Below are 24,638 nucleotides of genomic sequence, written 5' to 3'. Positions count from 1 at the left end.
AGTTCTCACACAAATATGTTTGTAGGTATTGCTGCTCTAACCTCTTTACTAAACAAAAAAATTCTGTGGCTTTCTCCTACAGTTTGTTTTACTTGTGGTTCCAAATTACACAGTTAGAGCACATTATAATTTCAGTTGACACATAAGAAGTCAGATGATGAAAAATTAGATGTGAATGTAAGAGTACATATTCCACTTTTTTCAGGAAATTAACATGGAAGTAATTTTTTTCATAATTTCTGCCCATATGCAGAAAGGTAATATATACGTACATAGGATATATGTAATCAACACTGTAAAGGTACTGTTAACTTACAACTTTATGTAAACATAAATACATAAATACACATGCATACCCCTTCCAAGGGTAGATGCTGCACCAGTTCCTTTTGGCAGGGGAATAATCTGTAATTTCACTTGATACTGTTTTCATTCAGTTTGCATATAATTTGTGTTTTGACTGACACACTGGAAGTTCTGAGCACTAGAAGGAATAAAAACAAAGCAAAACCTTTTTTACCTTTTCCTTGTAAGAATTTATTTTAAACAGCATTGCCTGACCTCTTAAACCCAGGGTGCTTACAGGTTTATCAGTGAAGTTAAGGATGCTAAGGAAGAAATGTCTTTGGGACATAATTATGTTTTGTAGCTAATGTAGATGCAGATTAGACTCAATCAGATCTCTGTGTATTTTCCTCTGAAACTTTCCTTTTTTAAGCCAAAAACCAGCATATCAGTGTCTTACAGCTATCGACGTTTAGGAATATTTTGTAACTGTTTTTCATAAGAAAATATTTTTGTTACAGAAACTTCTAATTAAAAAACCACTACATTTTGCATAATAGATTAAAAGTCTTAAAGCAGTATTTCTTAAATGAAATGGATCTGGTATAGACCCATTATTTTTCACCATATTTTTGTTTCATTGGTGGTATTCCAGTGAATCCGAACTGAAGATGAGGCACTAGAAAAGTGCCTCATTGAAGAGTATTAGACTGTAATATACATGAAGGCTATAGTGTGCACATAAATATTTGGGGAAACACAGTAATAAATGATACTAAAAATGTGTACTCTTTCACTTCAAACTCAATCCCCTTTTCAATTTTCCCAATTATTCTAGTTGAAACTGGAGCTCTGCAGTCTTTGTTGCAATGCTGAAGTTGTGCTGTCATTTGGCAATGATGATGCACTTTAATGTGCTTTAATTTGTTCAGTATTTTTTTAACCTGTTAAAAATGTATGATTTTCAGGTTTCGTCTTCTGAATTATGTTAAAAGGGAAGATTTTGGGCAATCTTTCAGATTATGGCATGTCTTAGGGGTAGAGGAGAGCTCTGACTATAATCTGTCTTCCAGGACATTAACAGTACTGGCATAGTTTTAGTGATGTGCTAGCTACCATAAAAAGAAAGAGGATCACTTTTTGTTGTTACATATTAGACACAGAAATCTGCATATAATCATCTACTGTATGAGCTGGTTGGTGATAAGGTTCTTGCAGTGAAGAGTGAAAGCAATAATTATCTTTTCTGTACTAAAACTAATTTAGATCAGAATCTGCTCTCTTATGACTGGTTTTATTCTCAGCAACACACATTGCTGTAGATATTGCTTGATGTAGTGTCTTGTTAGAACTGCATGTAGAAAAATGAATGGTGAAGCCCGACCTTTAATTTTCTAAGATTCCTTTTGTAGTTTTGAATCACTTGTCAGTCCTTGCACTTCATCATCAGTGCAGATGGACTGTACTTGTCAGAAGAGCTTTCTGTTTTATTGGCCCTTGCAGCAGCAGCAAGAAAGTCATTCCATGACATTTTAAGAAAAGTAATAGATGGATTTGGCTATGTGGCTGATAAATTTCTAAGTTTATAAGTATCTGAGTGTCACTAAATGTAGAGCTTTCAACAGCCTCTTTTGAAAATCTTATTAACCATACAGCTCTAACCAGTTGCTGAAAAATGCCTGCTGCACGGTGCTGCACACACCACTGGTAATGTATTTAAGCTCTTTGGCTATTTACCCCAAGTTCTGACACAGGGGTTAGTGGTTTTTGAGATGCAAATCTTTTCATCCACATCTTTTTGCTACCTACCAGGACAAGCTGAATGACACAGCAGATGTCTGCCAGTTTTGTTCCTGTGCTCTTCGTTGAAACAATGCTTTAAAATAATTTTATCAAAAATTCAGGTATCCTGGAATTGTATAAACTGTTTACAAAAACAAAACCCAGGATTCTGAATACTTTTTTTGATAATGTCCATGTAATTGCTGTAACATCATATAGCTGTCATATTCAGTCTTTACTCAGCCAATAAATCATGACTGTTTCATATTCAGTCATCCAGAAAAGCAGCATATTGTATCAAATGTGCACTCTGCTGATATATCACAATAGGCGTGATGTAAATAAAAATGTACTTTTGCTTTCAGAATTGATTTAACATTCTGCCTCATGTCTTTTGAAATCTGTTGGATCTCATGAATAAAGACAGAACAGCTCTTCATACATTATTTGTTCTGTGTGCAATTTATGTTTTGGAAATTTAATATATTAAGATTTAGGAAAGGGAAATGATGATAGGGCTCAAGTATTTCAACGTTAAAGGTGTTACTACTTCTTGAAAAAAGGTTGGATTCTAATTTTGTATGAAATGCATAATGCTATTTAGTTGTGAAACTGAATTCTATAGGCTAGGCTTTTACATCTCCTTGCATTCCCTCTTAAGTCTACTTACAAAGAAGAAAAACAAAATGTCCTTAAATATGTTTTTTTTTTTTTGTGGAGTTTTTGTGGTTTTGGGTTTTTTGTTTGTTCATTTGTTTTCTGTTTCCCTGTTTTTCTTTTGGTCACCTGCTATACATGTAGGAATGGAAACGTGGTCTTTATGGCAAGTTTTGCTGTTTAAATTCCAATTTATTTTGGGTTTTTTTCATGTACTTAATGGATTTGAATTTGGATCATGAGAACTGGGGCAATACTAGTGAATTCTAACAAACTTAAAAAAAAATCAATTACAATAGTTGGGCTTCTTTTTGTACTTTGTTACCACAGTTATTTCCCTGTTTTTAGAAGTTTACAGCAGGCACTGAAAGTGAGATGTGTGTTACTTCTTCTGAAACAGTTCAGAGCAGTCTGTAGTGGAGCTTCTTTATTCTTCTGTTCCCATTTTCTCTCCAGTCAGGTAATCTTTTAGTCAGAAAAAACCTAAAAGGATAGGAAAATAGCCTTGTGTATTTTTGAAACAAGCTTTCTTTTGTTGAGAGCAGAAAGGCTCTTGTTGTAATTGCAGTCTAGAGTTGAAATATGTCTTGATTATAGTGCACTTTGCATAGATAAAATATAAAATGCTCTTTGTATGTAAGCAGTTCTCTTCATTATGACAGCAAGGGCTGATACCTGGTTTTATGCACTTCTGTTTGATCATTATCTTAAAATGTGATTTTTGTCTTTTATTGTCTTGTTAATGAATAAAAAAATCTGGTTTTGCAGCAGAGTTTTTAGAGAGAGAATGCCAGTGATCTTGAGCCAAATGATGCTGTTAGGAGAGCACCAATATCTGGTTTACTCTGTGTTCAAGAGGGTTAATAAACTTCAACTATCCATGTACTGTTTTGTGTTTCATTTCCTTGCTTTTGTCATTCTTTTATGACTGCCTCAAAAAAGCTAAATGTATGTGTTTCTAGAGTAGACATAAGGAACATACTTATCAGCCTGAGGAAATTCATTCATTACTCAGTCTGTTTGTAATTTTATTTTAAGAATTATTTGATTTTTATCCCCAATGATCAATTAATCTAGAAAATAAGTAAATTTTTTTAAAATTTGCACTTATACTGAGGATTTGCTGACATCTTGAAACATGTGATTGGGACTTAATATCCTTTTGTTCTGTCACTGATCGAAAAGGTTTAACCAAGTCTCAGTAAAAGCCAGGGGTTTTTGTCACAGTTGTATCAAATTTTGATAACTGTGTCACTTTGGTTGAAGGGATGTTTTTCATTTTTCAGTCACTGAATGCCTTTGAGTGATGTTGCCATATTTAAAAGTCTAAGGCTTAGGGTAACATTCAAATAAAATTATAGAACATCATATGAGAGCGTTCCTGTTTAGGGAATTGATAGGGCTTGCACTCGCAGTAGGAAATTAGTTTTGGACTTTGGGTCCCTGGCCAGTCTTCATCCCTCTTCTCTGCAAATCTGTAACACATGGTGCTGTGGTGTACATGTAAGTATGGATTTCTCTCAGTTTTGATACAGACAAACTAAACTTCTCTTCTCCTTAGTATACATTCTCTGTTGCCTTCTGATGCAAGGCAAGGCAACCTGGTTCTGAGGAAACGGCACGGCGACCCAAACTCTCCAGGGTCGCTCGGGCCAAGAACACACGCAGGCACCAACGTGGTGGACAGTCCAAGGCCTTTATTGTCCCGTCTCGTCGGGTTTTATACTCGGGGAGGTTTTTTCTCTACGTCAGGGGGTCTTACCTTACTGTAATTGGTTAATAAGGAGTAGAAAGCTACTAATGTTAGGGGGGTCTACATTCTTGGGTGATCCCTTATCACTAGAAGTTAGGGGGAGAGGAATCCTGCTGCTTTCCGTGACATCGCGAGATTTTCCGAACGCCTGACCCTATCTACCACAATTCTCTTTACACTTGGGTTATAAACTGTCATTTTGACCAATAGAAATCTAGCCTATACTGTCAATAGTGTCTAGAGAATGATTTATTTAATGAGCCTCCAGAGCAAATGGAATTGCTCCCCAGACTCCTCTGATTGCATTGACCACCATTGATGATAATGAGAGATGTCTGGATTTAGATGCTCGGAGTGGAATCTTATTTCTTCAGGTGCAGTTAGTTACTATTCTACTTCTGTTGAACTTTCTTAGTGAATAAAAACAGAGAGAGGACCCCCTCCCTCTATCCCCACCCCCAACAAGCCACAAGTGATCCATAGTAAATGTGCTGAGCAATGCCCCCCAGTCCCTAAGCAGTGACCAGCAGCACCCACAGAGCTCAGAGCAGTTTGTGTACTGAGCATGATTTCTGTGGTCTGGAATATCCCTTAGATAACTTTAGTTCTGGTGCACCTCCTCACTGGCACAGCATGGGAAACTGAGAAGTCCTTGACTCAGAGTAAGCCCTAATCAATGTGTTAACAGCATCATTCTCATACTAAATCCAAAACACAGCACTGTACCAGCTACTGGAAAGAAAATTAACTTTATCCCAACTGAAACCATCAGAATAATTTAGATACAGAAAGAAATATTGCAATGTTTTGTAGTAGCTAATAAAATCTTTTGTAGGTGACCAAGCATGTGCTTAAGAAAAATTAAATTGTTATAGAGGAGGCTTTAAAATATGCTGTGCTCATAATTTGATGCAGTGTCTGGAGGCAGAAGACAGCCTGCTGTGGTTTATGTTTTACTTTTCCTTTTCCAAGTCTTGGTGCATGTAAATGTGTGAAAAAATTGTGTACATAAATTGTGTATTTAGCTAAATTATATGAAGGCAAGCTTTGACTGCTGAAATTAAAATCCTACACGCCAGATTTTAGTTCCTCAGACCCACACGTTATGCTCATACGGGTAGTTAGTACACAAGGTGTTTGACTGACATAAAAAATATCTGATTTTCTTACAGTAGATAAAACCTTCTCCAACACTAAATGGTTGTTGCCTCATGTAGTTTGGTAACCCTGGAACTGGAGGGGAAAAGGTTTTTTATACTGCTGTGGATTGGTCTGTGCTGACTGCTACACAATGTAATGGTTTTCCAACTCGGTTTTAGGTGATGCCTCTGATTTGTACCTTTGAGGTAGAAATTGGGCTACAGGGTGGTAATTGAGGACAAATTTTTGTTGTTGGCAGATAGAGAAGTATTTATTTGTGCTCCTAAATACAACTGTGCTTGCAAAAAGATTATCTCAAGTTGAGGTTATTTTAAGAATGAGCTTAAAAAAAGTTGCTTGGATAAAGATATGCCAACTAAGCAGTGTCAATAGTAATGATTTGAGTGACTGCCTAGGAAATGAATGAAAAAGAGAACCAATTATTTCAGCAGATACATGACTGTGTATGATAAATTTATGAATCTGAAGCTGTTATCTAAACAGGCTCAACAGTTTTAGACAGGAAATTACCCAATGACTTTTTGAAAAAAAAAAGCTGTTAAGCCATTACTTCTTTGAATTTTGCAGATGTGGAACTAATCAGGTGGTCAGTCAAGAAGCTAGACAAAGTTAGTGCACCATTTTGCTTAGGTAATAGACTTTAAATAAATAAATTTCCCAGTACTGAAAGGAATAGATGCATAAAATCTTACAAGAATACATAAAAATAGTTTTAACTCAAATATGAAAGTTTTGTGGAAGTGTGAACCTGAGCATACAGGGCTTGCAAGACCTTTTAGCAAATTATTTTCCATCCTAATATGAATGCTGAATATCAGATTTGATAACAAATTTAATGGGACTCCTAGTTATATGTACAGATACTAATCTGCAAATATGGCAAGTGGAAGGAAGGTTGCTGTCAGTGCTGACATGATGCCCATTGTTCAGTGACTGGAGTGGCTGGGGAACATAATTTCTTGTAGCTTTGAAAGTGTATATTCTGTTACATCAAACTGATAATTATGAGGCACACATGACCCATGCTTTCCTGCTCTGTCTGTTGAAAACTTTCCTTCAAGGGAGAGCAGACACCTGCCAAATGGTCCTTTTGAGGTCCATCCTCATTCCATAGCTAAAGATCTTATATGTGTTTATGTGATCAGAACTTGTTGAAAAAAGCTTTTCCTATCTGGATCTTTTCCTATCTGGAACTTCCTATCTGGAATATGGGAATCTGGTATTAGGCTATACCAGTTGCAGATTTATAGCTTTTAGATGTCTGTATTTATATCTATCCCTTTTTATTTCTACTATAATTTATAACTTTTTATATCTTCTAGTGAAGGCTATCTAGTACAGTACGTGTGTCTTAACTAACATTTATAAGACAAATTAATCTGCATTACCCAGATACTCATGTGAATGCACCACATAAAAGCAGAAGATAAGTTCCTTGCTACAGTACACTCATCTACACCAAGTGATCTGTCTCCTAAGCCTCTTTGGTTCTGGCTTTGGACCATTGTTTTTGTCCCACTTACCATTACCCAGAGTTTTGTTTCTCATAGGGAGGAGTTGTCTAAGAAAGCCTCAGTGTCACCAGGGTACCCAGTATCACTGTTAGCACATTCAGTATCATACAATGGATGTGTCAGTTCATTACAGCAGACACTGGTGCATGAAACCTCAGAAACCTCACTTCAGACCACTTGTCTGGTCTGAAGTGACATTACCCTGCATCCTACAGCCATGCCTAAAGGAAAGAGAGGTCCCTAAAAAACCGTTTCTTTAGTGATCAAGTTAAAGCTTGGAGAGTTGACTTGCAGGTTTTTTTTTAAACAAAGATTCACACTGCTGCTAATGCCTAGACTTGCACATTCCAAGATCCAAGTCACAATTTTTGGTAGGGCTGCCTTTGTCTCAACTTTTTGGCCTCAGTGTGAATCAGTTCATTGCTTAAACAGGATACATTTCTTGATCTCTTTCTCCCTTGCCAAAGCCATGGCCCGTTCACCTCACACATAAATTATAAATGTTGTAGATTTTAGAAAGCTCAGAGAACTGAATAGAGGCAAAGTAAGTGAGATAGTCCTGATGTGTGCCATACAGTTAAAAAAATGGAGAGAATCCTTGCTGTCAAGTGTGACCAGTGGTAAGTCATCTCAATAGTGTCATGATGTTGCTTCAGTATTACTGTTTCATAGTAACTTTGGCAATTTCTATTGATATTTAGAACAACTTTGGTGGAATGTATAGATAATACTCAGCTTTTCTGTGAATAATTTTTTTGTTTTGTGGAAACTGTCAAGCACAGTACAAGGAAAATGTACTTGCTCCTGCAGCATCATTACTCTTGAGCAAGTTCATATCAGGGTTCAATAAGACCCTCAGAAGTTCTTACAAAAATCACAAAAAATTTTTGGTGATTTTTCAAATCACTTAATTTGAGTCTGATCTTCTACAGGTTGTTGCCATAATGCCCTTTTAATAGATTGCAATTGGAATGGATGGTAATAGATGGTAATAGTTTTGTGGGGTTTTAAGCTGTTTCTCTAAAATAATTTAAAACTAAGCAATTAGAATGATCCTGCAAGCATCTACCTGTGTGATATGTACTGTCTATAATTTATTTTGTTCAATGAACTTTAATTGAACCACTTCAATTTGGAAGAAACAGATCCCTCTGCCTTCTTGTTTCTGCAGATTTCAAACATGTCTAATTTTACCTTGGTACTTTTTCTAGCAAAACAGGTTGCTCGTTATGTTTTGTTTTTTTTTTTTTTTTTTTTTTCTTTATGCACATCCTAGAGTAATGGTATTAGGAAAGAATGAGGCTGACCATGGAGTTCACTCCCCAGTGTACAAGAAGGCTGTTCTGCAGGATGGTTTTCTGTAATGAAATGTCCCAATTCATGGCTTCTTCCCACTGAGAATGACCACACAGACTGTCAGATACTGGCCCTGCTAAAATCCTGCTTCCTTGATCAAAGATAAGAAGAGCTGAATCACAGGGATGAGAGAGCTCTCAGTGATGTGTGTAACTGCACATGTGCCAACTTGCACCACGGAGCTGTGTTGTTCTCTGCCATCTGCCACTGCAAAAAGAGAGAAACAAACAGGATTACAAGAAAGCAGCAAGAAAATATCCAACCTGTCCCAAGGCTGTGTTGTGTTATTGTGTAGCTGTTGTTTCTATTTACTGCAAGAGCTGCTTCTCAGCATAAAGTAATGAGTTAGGTACTAAAAGTAATTTCTGTGGGCATTAAGGCAAGTGATGTGAAAAGTACAGCTCAAGATTTTAGTGTACAGAGCTGTTAAAGAGGGGTGTTAATTTTCTAGGAAACTAAGCAGTACATCCTGAAGCATTCATGATTTGCTTTACCCTTGGGAAAAAAAAAATTAGTCTAACTTAATTGCTTGCTCAAATATCCTTTGTTAAGAAGATGAAATGTGCATTAATTCATCTTCTGTAAAGGAGGAAATATTCCAGAGCTTCTGGGTAGAAGAACAGGTGGCTGCAGGATCACAGATTCCATCTTCAGTTTAACAGGTTCATGCAGAGATTGGAAATTAAAATGCAGACATCTTTGTATTTGATCTTTGCTGCTTTTCAGGAGTAACCAGAGCATCTGCAGCCCCAAGAGGAGCAGCAGCAGGACTTGGCCAGCAGCTGCTGGTGTCCTGTGAAGGGTGGGGAGCTGTTCCCTGACCCTTCCAAGTGAGAGCACACACCCAGGGAATCTTTCTAATGATGCGTTGGTGAGCCCGACTCTGTTGCTGGAAAAAGTGATGTTCATTTGCTATTAAACCATCCAGTTCTTTTATCTCCTGAGCAAAAAGGTTCACTAGATAGGAAGGAGTATTCCCACCTGCTTGATCCTGCCTGTGGCTATGCTGGAAAACAAAATGCTATTTTCTCTCTTTTCTTCCCCTTCCTGCTTTTTAAAAAGTCTTTTGAAGTAAAGTCACTTTGTCAAATGCACAGTATAGATTAATTAGTCAATATTTGTTCAGAGCTTTGGATGTCTTAAGCCTTACTAGGGATGAGCGCTGAATTTTAGTCTTCTTGTATTGACTTGACTATGAGCAGCATCTTGATGGAGAAGTTTCTTTTTTACTCTTTGAGTCAGGTGCAATTTAGGATTTATTCTCAAAGTTTGTGTATATTTTATACACATTTATCATGTATATTTGCATATTATGTTATAGAGTTTTAAGTAGCTATATTTTCAAAATCATTGAAGTGTTTCATATGAAAAAAATACATTTATGTTTCTATTTTGTTTTTGTCATCTTTAGACCAGTCAAGAGATTTCATAGGTATATGAATATTCTGAAGTACTCTTTGGACATCCATAGGCCAAATAGGGTACTACTTTTATCAGTAGAAATGAGAATATCCTTGCAGTAGTAGTGTTAGCAGTGGTATGTTTGAATTATTTTTCTCAGTATATTACATTGTCTTCTATCAGTAAAATAGCAGAGTTAGAGTAAAAAAATTAATTTAAAAAGTTTTTTGAGAAGGAAAACTTAAATTCTTATAGGTATTGTCTATATTTAGATGGGGAATTTGAGTTTAATGCTATAATTTTGACTTGAGCAAAAGCAGAGTTGTTCCTTTTATGTATTGTCATGGTTCTTTTTTAAGGCAAAGAGATACTGAAAAGGTGTAATTCTAAATATGATGCTTCATTATTTTATAATATTTGTGGGTTTTAGAACTTAAAGTATGTTATTTGAACAAATGTTCCTTGATGCCTTACAGTAGCTAATGCAATTTAATGGAATCTGTATATTAAGTAATCTAATTCCTCTACAGATTTTATGTCACCTATTACCACATAAAAAATGACATGAGCTCATGTACTTGAATGGCTTCCACATGACTTATCTAAAATGATACACTGATAACTTTGTGCTCAGCTGTAAAGATAAATGTTTGATTACATCTATATGCTTTAGAAGATTTCATTTTTTTGGAGGAGTTGGTGGTCTATTGGTAGACATAAGAGAAAATCTTTTTTATACAAGCAAAGTATACTTCATTTTAGAATCTGAAAAATTGAACTTCAGTGCTGAAGCAAAGTCTAGGTGCAGCATTATACTTTGGGAGAACAAGAACATAAACCTGAGTAAAGAAATCTGAATTTCTGTTTGTTTTTATTTTTTTCCTGATCAGGCAGTCAATTGATGGATATTTGTGAAATATTTCAAATTACCATGTTGTCTCCATTTACTAATACTGTGGGGTCCAAAACTTTGATCCTTATATCATCTTATCTTTAAAGCCATTACAGAATCAGCTGAAAAGACCTTAAATCAATGAAGTTACACACCTCCCTTGAGTTGTGTTTGTAAAGCACATTTATGTACAAATGTGTGTTCGTGTAATGTAAAACTCAAAGCTGGCAGCAAGCAACTAGGTTTTTATTTTCCTCAGTTTGAGTATGTTTGGAAAAATGATTTTGTTATTCAATATTTCCATTTGCAGAGAAGGTAGTATTCCTGACCCAATATATAAGAATTTATTCTTCTGTTTTTATTCAGTTTGACAAAGGATATGCTTACAGCATTCGCCACAACTATGGGAAGGAAGGGAAGAGGACTGATTATACCCCATACAGCTGCATGAAGATTATCATGTCCAATCCACCAAGTCAAGGGGATTATCATGGTGAGTTCCTTAAGGGGAAAAACCCCAAGCATTTACAAACAACAGAATCTCTTGGCTAGAGAAGTTACTCCCTCCTGTAGTCTTTTAAATTGTGCATTGAATTTCCAGACCATAGTGGTCTTGAACTATTCTCTTTAGATCAGACTTGATAACCGCTGTTTTTACCTACATTGTGTCATGTAGCTCAAGGAGACTTTAAATGTGCAGATTTTTTAAGAAATTACCAATTAGAGGTGTTCTGAGACATGAATTCAGTCATACAGGAAGTCTGAAGTTTGCTAGGGTATTTTAAGAACTCATACAACTGTATGACTAGACATGGGAAACCTACACTTGCTTCACTGCTGTTATGCTAAAACTGAGTGTGTCATTCAGTTGTGTCTCAAAACTCACTCTAGGAGTTTTTCCCTCCACTCAGGTGGTGGAACTTTCTAAGTTACTTATAAGGTGATATTTTTACAATGGACTATGCTTTTAAAGACCATTTGATCCTCATTACTTCTATTTTCTTGGTTTTTTCCACAGCTATTAAATGTACCAACACTGCCACTGTTAGTAAGGAACTAATTTAAACTCTTTTCCTGTCAGTGAATAAGAATTGTGGCCTCTTTATGGTGGGATATTTTATGTGACTCTTGAGCCTGTGGTGCCCTGATAATTCTGCAGTAAAGTAATTATTTACAGAAAAAAAAAGGCAATTGTACACACGGGTAATTAACTTTCCTATTAATAAGCTGTTAGACAATTAGGAACAGCTTAGCTGGTCTCTTGAGTGCCTTACTGCACTAACTCCTGAGTAAACAGCCTTGTTTGTGAGCTTGCTTATTTTTTACTGTCAGGGTGCCCATTCCGCCACAGCGATCCCGAGCTGCTGAAGCAGAAGCTGCAGTCATACAAGATCCCGCCCAGTGGAATAGCTCAGGTAAGGCATGTGACACTTTCATTAATAAGGCTCTGCTTTTCAATTTTACTTTCTATTTGTGTAGGAATGCCATATGCAATTTGTCACTGTGTATTGTGAAATATTTCTTCTTATAAAGGTTTTATACCCAAATTTTAACTTTCTGGCTGCAATGCTCCCACTGATGTGATGATTATTGTCACTACCTTATATTGTTTAATATTATGAGGAGGTTTATTCCAATAGTGGATACAATCCAGAATTTTTTTATACTTTGTTTTACTGCACTGTGATTAGAAAAGAAGTTTAAATAATTATGGCAGTGTTTTAGAGAATTTATTTTTATTCTTGCAGTGACTGGTGGATGACTACTATGTAGCCAGTACACAAATGTAATTCTTTTCTATAATAAACTTCTAAAATCCATACATTCCTCATTATCAGTTGTGCTGACTTCCTCTGAGCAACAAAAGCATATAAAACCCCTAATGAAATTAAGCAGAAGTTTTTATCAGTTTTTATCAGTAAATTTAAATTGAAAAATCTGTCTTGTAAATAGAATAAAATGTAGGAATTGGAACTTTGAGATGTGTCCTGAAGAACTGTGTCTCCCACTGCATTCTCTAGCAAGATCTTAATGATGACATACTCTTACTGCCTTTTCATTGAAAGAAGAGGTACTGGTGAGATTTAAGCCGAGACCAAAAAGTTCTGTGTATTTACTGGCTGGAACCTGCTTTAGATCCTTAGGAAAAACCTGCTTGAAGTTGTTGTATTTAGTTCATATGGAATGTCACCATTGTTTGTCAGGCATCAACAGACTGTTGTACCAGATGGAAAAGAATGTGAAAGTTCCACTTAAGGAAGTCCCTCTTGGAAGGACTAATTAAGATACAAATTAAAAGAGAATCGTTTTAAAGAGTTTATTGTTCACTATAGTAATTCTTGACAAATTCCTGAAATACTCATATTTTTTGTAGGAGTATTTTTACCTTTTTTTTCCATGTTTTCTTCTGATTCATATCAATAAGCATCTGTATATCTGACTGGCCCTAGAGATCATTTCCTTTGGCTTTTTTCCATATATATATGTATATATATATCTCTAAAGAATTGATGCTGGTCTAGGATTTTTTATCCTGCTAATAATTGGAAAGATTGGTGAGGATTTGCAGGCTTAGATCCCTTGCTGTATGTGTGGGTCAGATTTAGTAGAGGTTATTTCTTCAGTGAATTTGCACAGTAAGACAGTATCTTCATATTTAATGTAGTTCCTTATTTAATGTGAATTGTGATTTTATTTTTGTGTGTGTATGTGTTTAGGGTTTTTTTTTTTGCTTTTTTCTTGTAAAGTAGAATTTGAATTCACTAGCAGTCTTATATTTTTTTATCAAAAGTGACTAACTGTCTGTTAGTCTGTCTCCATCAACATCTTGTCTGCCCAGAAATGGATTTTGTCCTTTCCATGACTTTTGTGGTGTTTAAGTGCAATTAGGGTAAAGTGCTCTTCAGTGTCCACTCCTAGTTTTAAACAAAAAACCCCCACCAAATTAAATACCCTTCATGCAAAACCTAATAAAAATAAAATAAAATAATGTAAAATAAAAAATGTTGGCTGTGCCTGGCTTCTGAGAAATTAATCTTTTACATCAGACAGTCTTTGAGATATCCAGTAGGAGAAGAAGAAGAAGAAAAATATTTGCCATCAGTCTCCAAGTTGTCATTATTGCTGCCTCTCCTTTTTGTTCTGTTTTCATGGTCCAGTAATGTTTGTGTGACTAAGAACAGGTCAGGATCCTTCAGTCCAGATGGGGCTTTTAGGAGTCTTCTCTGATGTTGATGATGGTTACTGAGTATCAGAAATGCTTTTTTCCTTTAGCTCTGTGAATAGACATTAGGAGTGGATGGTTTACCAGTCTTTCAATGGTCTCATGTAGCTAGCCTGGCATTCACTCAAACCATACCCTCTGACTCTTAGGCTGCCTGTTATCTCCAGGTCCAACAAAAGCTCCCTTACAAACTGGTAGATACCTATTTTTAATTAATGGTTTGGAGCTTGACCTTTCAGCTTTGTATTTCAATAAAAAGTATGTTTTTTTCTGGGGCTCAGGACCTCTTATGCTCATTCCTTGTTCTGTTCCAGAATTCTGGGAATTATGCATAATTTTTCAAACATCTATTTTGAATTTAGCCATGCACTGGGGAATTGGTCTCCCGATGTGATTTTCATCTTTTGGTTAGAGTGCTCCATGTCTGCCCTCCAAACCCACAAACAAGGCCCTTCCTTGTCTTGCAAGCTTGTTCCTCATGGCTGTTATGATGTGAGCCACAGTGGGGTTAGTGTCTAGCCCTAATGGTTATGGTTTTACCCAAGGTGATCAGTTTTTTAGTGTTGTTCTCAGCCTTCTGTTTCTGGGGCTGTCCATACTCTTGCCATGCACCCTTTCCTTTAAGGTTCATAAGAATTTCTGAGTTTTTCCAATTCAGATGAAGCATTTGATTGCTGCATGGTAGGAACAAACCCCATCCTAAAGGGCTTTTTCACAAGACTGGGTGTGAAAAGGGAAAGATGATGTGATGATGGTAAAGAGCAAATACTGCCAAACCTCACATGACTTCAGTAGTCAGTCTGAGCATTAGACAGCATTCATTTTGTAGTGCTGTCAGTAATGAAAAAAGGGATCAAAGCATTTGAATATGTGATTCTTCTCAACATTAAGTATTTGGATCTGACCTGTTGTTCCAGTCCATATTTTCTGAGGCTGTATCTTGTCTAGGATTGTATCTGCTGAAGAAATCATCTCAAAGTAATGCAGCAGATGACTTACACGTCTTGTCTAGTTATCTAAGTGCTTGAGGCAGAGAGCTAATCCTGATGTTTATTCCAAGAACTGAATTATTTAACTTGTACTAATTTCACATTTTCCTTACGTTAGTCTATATTTGTGATAGTAGCTTTTTTTTTTTTAATGCTTCTTGGACAAGAAGCATTGGCTGAGCATCTGATGTGTGGATGTGTAAGTGCATGGCATTTGAATTTATAGTGTATAATTTTTCATTTCTGTCTCTGGTATACTGCTAATTAGGTAAAAGCCTCATGAAATCAGGTTTGATAACAGCTAATCAATTTGAAGAATATAAAGATTAAAAATATGTTCAGATATGTTTTTACATATGAGACATTGAACAAGTGCATGTAGTGACAGGACAAGGAGGAAGGACTTCAGACTGAAAGAAAGGGAGGTTTAGATTAGATAAAAGGAAGAAATTCTTTACTGTGAGGATGATGAGTCACTGGGACAGGTTGTCCAGATAATTTGTGGATGTCCCATCCCAGGAAGTGTTCAAGGCCAGGTTGGATGGGGCATTGAGCAATCTGGTCTAGTGAAAGGTGTCTCCATACATGGCAGGTGGGTCTGAACTAGATGATCTTTAATGTTCCTTCCAACTCAAACCATTTTATGATTCTGTGATTAATGCATCTGTTCTGATGCTGTACTAAATGCACTGTAATTTGTTGCCTGCACATCTTACATATAGAGAGATAGAAATGATAGGCTTTGAATTAGTTATTTCAAAATATCTATTATTTGTTTCAGAAAGTTTTCTTGCAGAAATTACCTTTTTCCCAAATCATGTCAATAACAATAGCAAAAGCAAAAAGTAGTAAAAATTTCTGGTTCTACAAACAGGAGAAACAGAGAGTCTAGACTAGTTCTTTTTGCTTTTCTACTAGGAGTAAAAGCATTTTAGGGAAAAATCCTTATGTTGGTGAACAGCAGATAACTTCAGAAGAAGGCTTGTTCTTTCTAGTAGAATTTTTCTCTTAATTTAAAAATCTTTTTCCTCCCCCCATAACAGGGTTTGATAAAGGTTTTGGTAAAGTCACTCACTGAATTTTGTGTAATATTTTTCAACAGATTTAGGGTTTTGGTGGGTTGGAGATTCTTCGCAGAGATGGAAATAAATAAACCAGTCTGTGCCTAGGCCTCTGATACAGCTGTATGTTTCTATGAATGAAAAAAATCCCATCAAAACATCAAAGAAAAGAACTGCCAAACCTGCAAAAAAACCCACCACAAGACCACCACGGTGGAAGAAAACATAACACTTTCCTTGTTGATCTAATATTGTAAAAGTTTTAGGATATTGCTGTCTGTAAAAATATTTTTCCTTGCAGCTAAAGAAAGTTTCCAGGAAAAGTTAGAAATTAATCACACACAACTGAGTCTATGGTAGAAGGATTTTCATGATAAGTTAATTCTGCAATGTAAAAAAAACCCCAACCCAAACTCACTTTGAGTAAGTTGAAAATAACAGTGGATAATTATAGAGCCCCAACTGTCCTGCTCTGCAGCATCTTCACTTTGAGTGCTGAGGATCTGTAAAAGCAGGTGGCTGCAAACATCTGCCAAACATCATCTCAGCCTCATTAGCAGTCTGTAGAGCAACATCAGAAAAGCAAGTTGCAGATGGCAGTGAAGAAAAAGGCACATAAGGACTAACAGGAAAAGTCCTTGAGTGTGTACCTCTGCTTACAAAATAAAGCAATGCAGTGTAAATGGCTCAATGTATGTAGAGGCAAAAGATTGCTGTGAAGGAAGCTTTGAGTGCAGGTCTGTTTCTGGGAAATACTAGGCAAAAACAGCTGCAAGCTTGCTTTCATTATGGACAGAAATGTAGCAGAAAAGATAATATTTATTAGGGTAAATCTTTTTTATTTTAATAGTTTTTCTCATACAGAAGACTCCTTTCTAGCTGGGCTTCATTCTGTTGCAGGGTTTAACCTTTTTTGTTTCCTCTTAGCAGCTTCTCCCCTGATAAAGCAAGTTAATCTACTAAAGCTATTCTTCTTCAAATATGTTAAATGTGCCCTTAATTCCCCCTCCCTTTCATATGTGCAAAGTGGAACCTGGACCTCCATGATGTGTACAGTTGAAACTTAGATATACATATACTAACTTTTTTATCTCTTTTAGGGTTTACACTAAGAATTAGTGCATACCTGAGTTTGTTTGCTCAATTAGGGTTCTGAGATTTAAAATGTTTACACCTAAATTTAGAAAACTTTTTATTTATATCATTTTATTGCATGTAATCTTGATTAAATAAGAGGAATTTGGGAAAATTTGTGAATATTTATGAACTGGATTGAATTAGTTGACTTATTTCAACTGGGAAATTCAGGTTAGACAGGTCTGAATGCTACAGAATATCATGAATGTTTCTTTTATCTAACCAACAGACAAATAGGTCTTCTGATAAGCATTTCATATTAGGTGAAAAACACTTTTTAACAAAGTATATACATATAACATGGTTAGCATTTTCTTTAAAATAGAGATGGCTCTTTTGCATGGCATAGATTATATTGTAAAGAACAAACAAGCAAATGTAGGACAATAGGAAATTGAGGTGTTAAGAATAGATGAGGTTTTTCAATCCTTAACTACTAATTTTTTCCGTCAATTTCAAGGAGAGAGGAGAAAAATGGAAATATATTTATATACACAGATAGTGGCAGATTTCAGACTTCATTGCCTAGCTGGCCTTGGCCTTTGTGTTTTACAGAAGGTTTAGCAGGAGGTGGCAAGCGGGATAGAAATGTAATCAGTTGGGCTATTACAGAGAAATAATGGGGCTAAGTACTTTCCTGGCAGTGTGTTGCTGTTTTTATCCATTCAGCAAATGTAATTTATTTATATATCTGTCAATAAATACAAGGCACCATCCAATAATGAGTACAGCAGGGATTTAAGCTGTATATTGCTGTGTTTGACACAAAGGTCAGCCTTGGGAAATGGCTTGAAATTAACATTTCTTGAAAACTATTTTTCCTTCCACAGAGGCTATCTCTTAATTCCAGCAATTTTCTCTGTTTGATAAGCAGAGAGAGCATACATTTTTGATTATATAAAGGAGGGAGGAGGTAATGAAACTTTAAAATATTTCAACCAGCATTGCATTCTGGTGATAAGAATGGGACTTCATGCAGCACAGAAGAGATTACCTGAAGTAGAATTGGAAAGCAAATTGTATTTACAAAAGATGGCATGATTTTCCTAATGCGTGTTCAAAACAGCCTATTCACTCACATATTCTGCTGAGCTTGACTAGAAATAGCTTCATTTCTAAAAGGACAAATCTGATTGAAGGTAAAAGCATTCCCCTCTCACAGATACTTGTCTAAAGGATTTGCATTAAATTTTCTTGATGGGAGCACAGTAGTATTTTGCTGTGCATCTGCATAAACTGGTAATGGGGAAAATAAAAATACAAATCATGTCCTTGATTGCTTCATGCTTCAACCACTTGAATTGCTAGATTTATGTCTGCAATTATAGAAGAGATGTTACAGTATGATAGTTTGACAATAACTGTCACAATGATATTACCAAAATATAGATTCAACTTATTCTTGAAGTTAAGAGTATTGAAATTGCATTTTAAGGGTCGGGCGTACCTTCCTGTGGTTTTATCTTGTTTTTAACGTAGCCAGGGCATTTTTAAAATGCTGTCAGTTATTTGTAGGATTCTCAGGTGTGGTGTGCTGCAGATGTCCATGGGCTGTTGTACAGGGCTGTCCTGGAGCTCCCTGTTGTTGCAGGGATCAGTAAGTTTTATGTGTGCTGCTTGTGAGTGCCTCGTGTCTCTCCCGTGCAGGTGCTGGAGCTGGTGAAGGGCATGCATTACCAGCTGGCCTGCCAGAAGTACTTCGAGCTGACCCATGATGTGAGTAGCTCCTCTTTGTTCACCCACCTAGTCTTGAGGAAGGCCTTGGAGATCATGAATGAAGCCCAGAGGCTGTTTTCAGTTTGCCCATGCATCATTAGCTGTTTTGCCTTGTTAGTTATCCTTTCAGTAAATTCAAATATTCCTTTGTAATTTTCTGCATTTATATATTGATGTTATTAATACCCTCAATATTACAAGGTGTTGTAAAATACTATGCTGTCTTTCTGAAAAAGTCAATATGGTTGAATCTTATCTGTTTCAAGTAATTTAGCTTTTTCAAGATCCTGCTTTTAATCAAATGTGTAGGCTTTCATACATTGAGCAAGTTTGATGTGTTTAGATAGAACACATAAAAACCTTAGAAAAATAAAGGGAAAGTATCTAAAACCTCTTAATTAAATCTCCCAGCATTTTCATGGTACCTTTTGTTAATTTTTATTTGGTGTTTATTCACATATGTAGTCGTGTGTGATTATTTTTTTAAATCAAGATGGGCATTCTCAGAGCTTTCCCATTTGTTTAATTGTAATCAAAGTTATCTTAAAATTTTCTCCAAAAAATTTTAACACAATAAATGGTCACACTCCATCTCCTGTGTGATTTCTTTATTCAAAGAACCAGTGTTTTTGCTGGTTCAAGATTCCTTGTCATCAAAAAACCCCAGTGAAGCACAGCTCTTCTTACAGCTTTGTACTCTTCACAAACCAAAAATGGAAGCATCCCTTTCAAACAGCAGACTAGGGAACAGCCTTACTAAGAATATGGATGAGGATTAGATGACCCACCCAGAGGCATTTACCATTGACTTTTTTGTTCTTAACTGATTTTCACAATTGATTTAAGTGGAACTGTTTGTCTTCACATATTTCCAGATGTCATATGTATGAATGCATAGCAAAGGTGTAGCCTGAGCCTGTGTCCACTGTTGTTTTGGCTGTATTTTGAGAGGAACACTTTGTCTTATGGTCTTGGGAAATGTGAGAAAAAGTCTACTAATCTGGAAGAAATTCAAAATAATGTACAGTTTTAAATTTAGGTAACACTTGCTCTGTGTAAGCCCATGTCAGTAGAAATAATAATTTCTCAAGATGACTGTGGACCCCAAAGTCAGCATTCATCAAAAGATAAATCAGTACTATGCATTTTAGGAAAGCTGTCTTTCCATTCTTCTGTCGGAAATTCCAGAAAAGCATTATTTTTATCAATTTTGTGGTAATATAAATATCTGTCTTTGCTGCTTGCACTCACAATCATCTTTCTGCTTTGCCCTTGATATCATTTCAGTAAGAGAAAGCAAAATACACACACACACACACACACACACACACTGTAGTTTGTAGCACATGCTAATGATGGCAATTTTTTCAGAATTTAGCTGCTTGTTACCAGCCTGCTTGGACTGATTTTTCTATTATGCAACTCTGTGCTTTATAAGTTATGGTGTTTATGTGGGTAAGATTGACTATGAATGACTTTGTAATGGAGAGTTGTTAAAGATTTTATTTCTCAAAGTTCACAGGGTCAGCTTCAATAGTCTAGTGCTTGGCACCAAGGCTGTGCTAACACAGGCAGCTGGACTAGAGTGAGAATGCTGAGATAGATTTTTGGGGGGTGGTGATGGGGGTTGTGTCCTTGCACGTCAGTGCTGTGTTCGAGCAGCATGGGCTAACAAAAACTGCTGCTCTGGGTATTCTGTGTAACCTGGGCTTGTTAACGTCAGTGCTACACCTCTCCTGAGCTTTGGTTGCACTTTTTCACAACCACAGAACAAAAGCAAACATTGTTTGTGTCCCCCAGTGCATGGACCTGGCAGGAGTTAAGGTACATGTAGGCAATTTGTTTACTCTTCAGGGTGCAAAAGGAAAGCTCTAGCACCATCATCACTCCACGTGGTTTTTCTCTAATATCAGCTGCAGCATTATTAGCTGTCATTTTAAAAGTTCTTGGTTAAAACTCTAAGATGTTATAGCTTCAAAATGATTATTTCAGGATTTTCAAAACAATATTTGCTATAGCAGGAATATTAAACTGGAGTTTGTATGAGAGCCAGTATGTGTAAAATGTGCTGAATCCAAAGTCTTGTGTTAGTATCACCTACTTAGATGGATTACACAGTTGTGTCTGAAGTGCCAGGTCTTTTTGCTTGGTTAAAAACATAAAGTTTTAAAACTTTTGCATGTTAAAAGCTTAAAGTTTTGGCTGCACAGAACATACATTTTACTTTGGCTATGGTGAATTCCAGATAGATTTACCAGTGTGAATTGGCAAAGCTGTTAGAGAAATCTGCTTTCTCTATTTCTTGTAGTAAGTCTCAGCTAACTTACAAACTAAGTTAATGATGAGGCTTTTAAAATTAATATGCTTTGATCTATATTACTTAAAAACATTGTAAAACTTGCATAAAGTTGTATGGGCAGTCTAATGTAAAAAAATACTTCCATTTCCGTATTCAAATTTCTTGTGAATTTCCAGGCAGAGTAGAATATTTTTATTCAAAGAAATGCTTACTGAACCCTATTGAAAATTACAGAGAACAGACTTTTCTATATCACTATATCACAAATGAAGATAATGAAAAAATCTTCCCCCTTCTCTTTTAAAGCTCTCAGAAAAACTTGATGTTTTGAAACTCTTATAATTAAGAGTTGTCTACACTTCATCTGATAGAGTTTTATTTAAGTAGCATTCAAGTTTGAAAATGAAAAAATGGTACATGGAATCATCAAATCAACAATTTTAACTAACAACCCATAGATAACATTTTAAAACACACAAATTAAAACTCACAAATACCATCAATCACCTCTGAAGACATGGTTGTAGGCTCCATTCATACAATGAGCTGCTTCTACAGCTTATTCCAGACTGTGGGGGAGAGAAGAGTTTAGAATAAAATTAAGAGTTACAAAATAACTCTTAAATTGGTCTGATGAGAACTGAGATTTTAAGGTTAAAACAACCAGAGCTCATTAAGAACTTCTTAAGGGAAAGCCAGTTTTTCACTATATCACTTCTTTTTAAGCTTTTTTCATGGAAAGAAGTAATTTAGTTCCCATCTAATGAAAATTGGAGCATGGATGAAAGCTGGCTGGGTGAAACTCATCCAGATAAAACTAAAATCAAATTCAGTGATGACTTTGGGTTAGGTTTTTTGGGTTTTTTTTTTTCATTATGCCTTTGAATACCAAATTAGAGTGCTAGGACTGTTACTTTTAAGATTTTTCAAGCAAGGTCACTGACTACAGTTGCTAAGTCATGTCTGAATTAGATTTTGTTATTCATGTCACCATTTTCTAATGGAGCTAAGCTAGGCAGTGGTAATGCATTTAATCAGGGATCCATTTAGAGCACACACTGATCCTCTGCTTTATGATTATTCACAAGCAGCTGAAATTTAAATTGGTGGGGTTTGGCATATTAAATTAGCCACAGTATGTCCTCAGGAGACTCAGTGTGTGTGCAGAGTTGCTTATTATGCCTGAATTGGCCACTCCCTTCTGGGAAAAAAGGAATGCAGTGGGAGCAGAAATTAACAGGTATATGACTCTGAGTGTTCCATGGTGTGTTGTACCCCATGTTTGGTAAGTCTTCCAATGTATTTTAAGAGCAGTGTTTTTTTTTAAATGTTCCTACAGTTCACATGAACTGACAGGCAGATGAAAGGTGCAGGTTGCCTTGAATAGGAGGTGAAAGCGCCTTTTAAAGTAAGCATTTCCAACTTCTGGGCCTCCCAAAAGAAATACAAAAATTATGACTGCTTCTTGGTCATTACATAAAATAGCTTCCTATTAAAGCTGAAAGCTTTCTTGATTTGAAATATTTGAAGAGCATCAAGTGAATGTTCATTTTTCAAATAATTCCAGATTTGAAAGAATGCATCTGCTGAAGTAAAAAGTAGTAATCTAGTAAAAAAAATATCTGCTGCTAGTTTTCTGTATTTTTAGCACTGAAGACTAAATGTTCTGTGGTACTGGTTGTGCATCTAGAGTCAGGTGCTGATGGTGGCACTGATGGAGCAAGGATAAGTTTGATCTCTGGGGCTTCTGTCTTAGCTCACTCCCTTGTAAATATTGCATTTGTGCCTTCTTGGGAAACCAGGGAAAGACATGAAGCTCCCCTTTTCCATTTGCACTTTCACTCTTATACTTAAGATCTAGATTTATACTGTGCAATTGCTGCAACTTCTAGCAGTGTTTTTCACTTTCATTTGCACTCTGAGTCTCTCCCACTCCTTTTGGATGGTGAAAGTCCATTTTCAGGTGTAGGTTCAATAGTCCTACATCTCTAAAGAGATACCATTTTACTTGTGTGCTTTTAGATGCTTTGAGGTGTTATTTTTTTACTATTGTAAAGACTGTGAAATAATGTTTGAATATGCCAAAGTTATTTTATTTCTGCAATGAAGGAAGAAAATTTCTGATGAAACTAGATTTGTGTTATGCTAACATTTACTGAAGCATTATTTACAAACCGATGCCTTTTTCTTCAACAAAATTGGAACTTACTAAATTGTTAATTAATCTGTTCTTGAATATGAAGATGATTTTTAGAAGTAAGTGTAATAACTTGGTATTCCTTTCCTTCTATGTGCAGATTGATGACATTGGGTTTTCTTTGAATCATCCTAATCAGTACTTCACAGAGAGTCAGAAGTTGTTAAATGGTGGTAGAGAACCGAAGAAGGAATTCAATAACTCGGGAAACTTTCAACAAAAAAATAATAGTCAGGAAAGCATAAATTCAAGTTCCACTCCTGCCTCTTCAAATGAAAAAGCTGATACTGAACTGGAAGGACTGGAAGCATACTTCACTGAAGACTAAGCAGCTGTGTTATTTGGGTTATTTTTTCTTTCTTTTATTATTTCCCTTCTCTAGCTGGATTTGTCCCTGTACTGAGGAATATGCACTTCACCACCTGGAAGACAGAAGCATTTAGTGCTTTGAGAAGGCTGAAAAAATGAAAGATATATATTGAAGCTGTAATTGCATCCAGTATTTATTCTTACTGCTTTAGGAAGCTGTTTTATAGGGTGTGTTTAAGGATGGGAAATGAAACTTTCTTCACAATTATTAGGTAATTTTTGTCTGATTTACCTTTTTTTTATTTTCTTCAAAATTTTCAACTACTTTCATCCCCTTTTGTGATCACTTTTCTGTGTATCATCGTAATAAAAAAATTGCAAGCCAAAAGTTTTTTGTGTTATTTTTTTAGCTATACTGGGATGGTAATTAAGTAGGTGTTCTTATGATCAAAATTACCCTCTGGAGGAGTCTGTCTGGCTCTTCTGTATGAGAAGCTGAGGGAAATCAGCTTCCTAATTTACCTTGGCGCTAAATTTAGAGGGCTGGTTTTGATAGTTGGAAGAGAACCTAATCAGAGTTTAGACACCTGTATGTAAGAAAGTAATAAAAAAAAGATACTCTAGCAACTGACTCATTATGAAGAAGCTAAAAGCTTATTAGCACATATTTCTGTGCGGCAGTCATGCTGATGTAGGAAGTAGTTTTCTTTCCATTCAGCCTGTAATCTCAAATGTACCCCAGTTCAGTTTGGAGTTGAGTGTTTCAGAAGGAATGCTGGCCCCCAGCTTGTGAAGTGCAAGCATCCAAGACAATGAAGCATCTCAAAGCCTTTCAGGATCCAATGGTGAAGGGGATGTCACTGTTGGGTGTTCAGCAGAAGGAAGGCTGAGGAGCTCCCAGACTGA

The 24,638-nt window shown here is 36.1% G+C and overlaps 1 protein-coding gene across 1 annotated transcript in view; it reads left to right on the top strand.

The window, feature by feature from the left end:
* Nucleotides 1-24,123, top strand: part of PRIM2 (DNA primase subunit 2) — a 90,217-nt gene extending 66,094 nt beyond the window's left edge. The window contains exons 10-13 of the mRNA XM_063153520.1: nt 11,168-11,294; nt 12,134-12,216; nt 18,859-18,927; nt 23,524-24,123. Of these exons, the coding sequence (XP_063009590.1) occupies nt 11,168-11,294; nt 12,134-12,216; nt 18,859-18,927; nt 23,524-23,751 (507 nt within the window). The 3' untranslated portion in view covers nt 23,752-24,123. The remainder of the gene's footprint in view (nt 1-11,167; nt 11,295-12,133; nt 12,217-18,858; nt 18,928-23,523) is intronic.
* The last annotated feature ends 515 nt before the right edge of the window (nt 24,124-24,638 follow it).

Source organism: Melospiza melodia, chromosome 3 (genome assembly GCF_035770615.1).
Source record: "Melospiza melodia melodia isolate bMelMel2 chromosome 3, bMelMel2.pri, whole genome shotgun sequence".
Taxonomy (NCBI): Eukaryota; Metazoa; Chordata; class Aves; order Passeriformes; family Passerellidae; genus Melospiza; species Melospiza melodia.
Note: the sequence above shows the minus strand (reverse complement) of the source record. Positions and strands in the feature narration are given on the sequence as shown.